General features: G+C 44.9%; 1 protein-coding gene across 2 annotated transcripts; it reads right to left on the bottom strand.

Moving 5' to 3' along the window:
• Positions 1-1559: 1559 nt before the first annotated feature.
• Positions 1560-3493, bottom strand: LOC121553582. Of its 2 annotated transcripts, none has more exons than XM_041866813.2 (2): positions 3423-3493; positions 1560-2880 (listed from the first exon to the last, which is right to left on the bottom strand). In XM_041866813.2, exon 2 carries the CDS (start codon positions 2807-2809, stop codon positions 1766-1768), a length of 1044 nt encoding a protein of 347 aa, XP_041722747.1. In that variant the 5' UTR covers positions 2810-2880; positions 3423-3493; the 3' UTR covers positions 1560-1765. The 2 variants fall into 2 exon arrangements, with proteins under 2 accessions (XP_041722747.1, XP_041722748.1); XM_041866814.2 differs by having other exon boundaries at positions 3406-3448.
• Positions 3494-4175: the final 682 nt, after the last annotated feature.

Below are 4175 nucleotides of genomic sequence, written 5' to 3' on the forward strand. Positions count from 1 at the left end.
TGAAGGGTTTTGAAATCTGCCACACCCTCTTTGAATCAGCTGTGGTTTTCTCGAAGGAGAAAAGCATGCAAACATTTAAAAACGATATGCTATTTATCCTTTTATCTATAATAGGTCTTCCACAACTAGCTACATTTGTTTTTATCACTTTATACATTTATTTTGGATTCCACCCTGTAAACGTAATTTGCCTGATGATGCGCGATTGGAGTCTAATTTCATACAATGAGACTCCAATCGCGGAGAGAGGCCAGACAAGGGAAGCTACAAATACCTCTGGCATCCCCTGCACATCAACACCCAGCATTCCAATATGCCCTGTGCAGAACCATGACAAGAATTCACTGAGGTGTTAAATGATAAACAGAGAGAGGTTTTAATCAGATCCAGCTTGTTTATAAAAGAAAACAAAGCCAAAGTGAATTAATAAGTAAATCCTTCTACACTGGCAGGGTGCTAGTCTCAGAAATCCCAGACCTAGGGCAACAGAAATACACTCATTGAAAATATCCTCTGTGAGCTCCATTTAGCTAGGCAGGAACCGATTCTTGTATCTGTGCACACGTGTATGTCGGAACATTGTTAATGTAGGAGGCAACAAGTCTGCCTACGGAGACCAGCAAGGTGCAGCAGAAGGCCCAGTGCCATCATGTAGCCCACCATCATTACCATGAGGGGGGCAGAATGCTAAGCTAAGGGATAAGCATCCAGCAGGGGTGTGTGTGTGTGCATGAATACCCTGAGGACAGATGGATAACACTACACACAGCCCTCTCTGATAACACTAAGAGAAGACAGAGCTACTGCAGCGGAGTGTGACTCTATCTATAATGACAAAAACATATACTGCTGGGTGCTAAGTTTAAAAGTCCTGTAGCTTTTCCCCCCTCTAAGTAACTAACTCTGAAATGGAGGATTGAGTTACAGTAAGAGTGGCTGAGATGTCAGAGTCTGGTGTTAAAGCAGGGAGGCGGCAAATCAGTGCAGAGTGACATCACCGAGCACAACTCTGTTCCTATGGCAGTGTTGGCTCACAGGCCCACCTCACATGGCGAGGATGGCTAACAAAGAGAGGCAGGGAGGAGAGAAAAGAGAGAGAGAAAGGAATGGAGATTGAGAATAAAAGAGAGAGAGAGAGCTTTGGTAAGGGTAGGAGTGCTGAGTACTAATCACACTAATCATATAGCATTAGGAGAGCAGCGCCGTCGCTGTGACTTGTAATTGTAGAAATGAAGTGTGACTCAAATGGCATTCAATTTGACAGGCCTCGATAAAGCTTGACACATTCCTACATTATATTCAGCCATGGCAGCAGCCAAACCATTAAGAGCTTATTTTCAAAGAATCAGCTTTTGCTTCTGAGCACTCTACAAAGCTGTAGAAAAGGTTATTGAATTGAAAGTGAGGACAAAGTAAGAACAATTCACATCTGCAAACTGAACTTAAGCATCCTTTTCAATACCATAGGCAATTAAGTATTGTGAACTATGCTACTTTTGCTATTTGTGTCTGTACAATTAGTTTCTCACATTATATCAACTGATTTGCGTGGGAAGGAATTATTCACGTGATTTTATAATATGTTTTCTCAGAACTTCATAGGAGAACATTAGCATTGAAAAACAGATTATTATTAAACATTTGATCATACATACAATAAATGCACATTTTATTCAAGAGTGTTCGTTCAGTTCCGTGGATTGTGCATCTTGCCTATGCCTGTATGAAAGTCAACACGAACATGTGCTGTGGTAGTGTTCAGGGTCTATCTTCTGTCTAGGGGTTCTGTTTCCACTATGCTCAGGCTCAGCCTCTCGTTGGGGTCTGTTGGTTCTTGTACCATCAACTTCATGCATAGACTCTCTCTGCTGTTGAGAAAGTACCTCTCCAGCTCTGCTATGGGGCCTTGTGGAGAGAAGAGTTGCTCTAAATAGGCCTGAGCACACATATCTGAAGTGATCAGGACAATGCCAGGGGGGGCGTCCTCAGGTAGGGGTACACTCACACTCCTCTCTAACTCTTTATCCACCACAGTGAACCCAGTCACACTCCCCTCACTCAGAGGGTCCTCCCCGGTCTGCAGCCCTCCCCTACACTTTATCACAGTCACCGTACTGGCTTTGTAGCGTCTGTACGCAGGTAGAATCTCTCTGAAGTCCTCTTGGTACTGCTCCATAGCAGCCTGGACGACCAGCGGGTCTCCTCTCTGCTCTAGCCTGGTCAGGTGCAGCAGCATCTGGGTGTGGAAGGCGGCGCCGCTGGCCCAGTGCTTCAGCGCCTTGGAGCTGGGGCCTTCCCTGAGCATGGTGTTCTTCAGCTGGGTCAGCAGGTAGCTCAGCTGGCCCTCCAGACGCTGGGTGTCTTCTCTCAGCTTCTGCTCATCATTCAAGTGCATCCGGCAGCGCTTGAGGTACTCCTCCATAACATCCTGGAGCTCCGCTCGCCGTTCTTCGACTTGGCAACCCCTCGACCTCACTGATCCCCTGGACGAGGCATATGCAGTCTCCATCACCATGGAGACCACCAAGCCCACCAGGGCTGCCACCTTGGGCTCATCAGAGAAAGCAACCAGGCGGCTGATCAGCTCCTTCAGGTAGGTGGGCGCCCGATTACCCACGTGCCCCTGCAGCTGGCGGAGGTGGTCCTGGAGGTGGGCCCTGGAGTCCAGGCTCTCTGGATTAGCTAGCAAGTAGTGGTCGACGGCAACATCAGGCAGAGCACCGGCCTCCAACATGGCGGAGTAGAGCAGAGAGCCAACAGCATCCTGAGCCCCCGCCTGCTCCTGCTCTGAGGCCAACAGCTGCCCCATGACGAACGTCAGAGTGTCTGGGGGTGGGCAGGCGAGTGTGTTATTGCTGTGAGTGCAAGTGAGGAAAAATACTGTGGAAGACATAGAGAGAAGAAAGTGTTAAACTGTTGAGTGTTTATCATACAGTGTTTATTACACGGTTTATAAAGTATACATTTGAGACCCACTTTCAGTTTCACTCTAGCCTGGAATTATTCATTAACCTCAAAATTAGGTTAGTTTTGCCTCTGTACATGCCATATAAACAACTGTACATTATCTGAATTTAATATGAAACAGTGAATTCTAATTCTTAGCCTAGTGTAAGTGGTGACATCATTTATATGCGTCTCTTTATAAAGCAATTGTTTACGTCCTAAAACATTGTAAAAGCTTTAAAGACGTTTTTTTTTAAGCATTCAATAAATAAATAAATTAGCAGGATAATGTACAGTGCACCGAAAGGAAGTTGTTGATTTCGTCATATCTCCATTCTCTCAGTATGAATAACCATAACATAAATAACAACAAAACACTTTCCAAATTATCGAACAACACTTCACATATAAACTGTGTTCGTTTAGCTTTGGGTTCTTCCCTTACTGTAAGGCATTTACCGGAGTGTGTTTCTTACCGTTGTATCCAGCAGCCAGCTAATATGGCAGACAGTTGCCCGATCTTCTACACTGTAGCACTAAATCCAAGACAACATGGAGAGAGAGAAACTAGGGCAGGGGGAAACTAGGGCTCCCCCTGCTGAATACTGCAAGGTCGAGCAACTATTGAGACTTTTATTCTATAAAATGGGCCAAGGGCTGCCAACACGTTTCCCTTATTTTACTTTATAAAATGGGACAAGGACTGGCAACGCATTGACTGTCTTTAAATTTATAAAATGGGACAAGGGCTGCCAACATATTGACCATCTTTAACTTTATTAAACGGGACAAGGCCTTGGAGTAATGTGCTCGTGTAATAAGTGTTTTATTTTACAATGACTTCAGTTTTCATAGTGAATGCAGTCAAACTATCCATTACGGTGTTAGTGTATGCTAAACCAATACTGCAGTTTTATGTGCAATGTTGGTGACATCTTATCACACACTGACTGGTACAGTCAGACCAGCGAGCCATCAGAAACATTGACACACTCCACTGCATGGCTGAGAGAGGTCTGTTTGCCTCTGTCTGACTCAGCTCATCAACTCTCTCTCTCCCTCCCCATCTCCCCCTCCTTCCTTCCTCCTATGCTGCCTTCTTTGAGTTGATTTGTGCCCTCAGTGGTGGAAAAAGTACCAAATTGTCATACTTGAGTAGAAGTAAAGATACCTTAATAGAAAATGACTCAAGTAAAAGTCACCCAGTAAAATACTACTTGAGTACAAGT

This window comes from Coregonus clupeaformis, chromosome 37, assembly GCF_020615455.1.
Source record: "Coregonus clupeaformis isolate EN_2021a chromosome 37, ASM2061545v1, whole genome shotgun sequence".
Taxonomy (NCBI): Eukaryota; Metazoa; Chordata; class Actinopteri; order Salmoniformes; family Salmonidae; genus Coregonus; species Coregonus clupeaformis.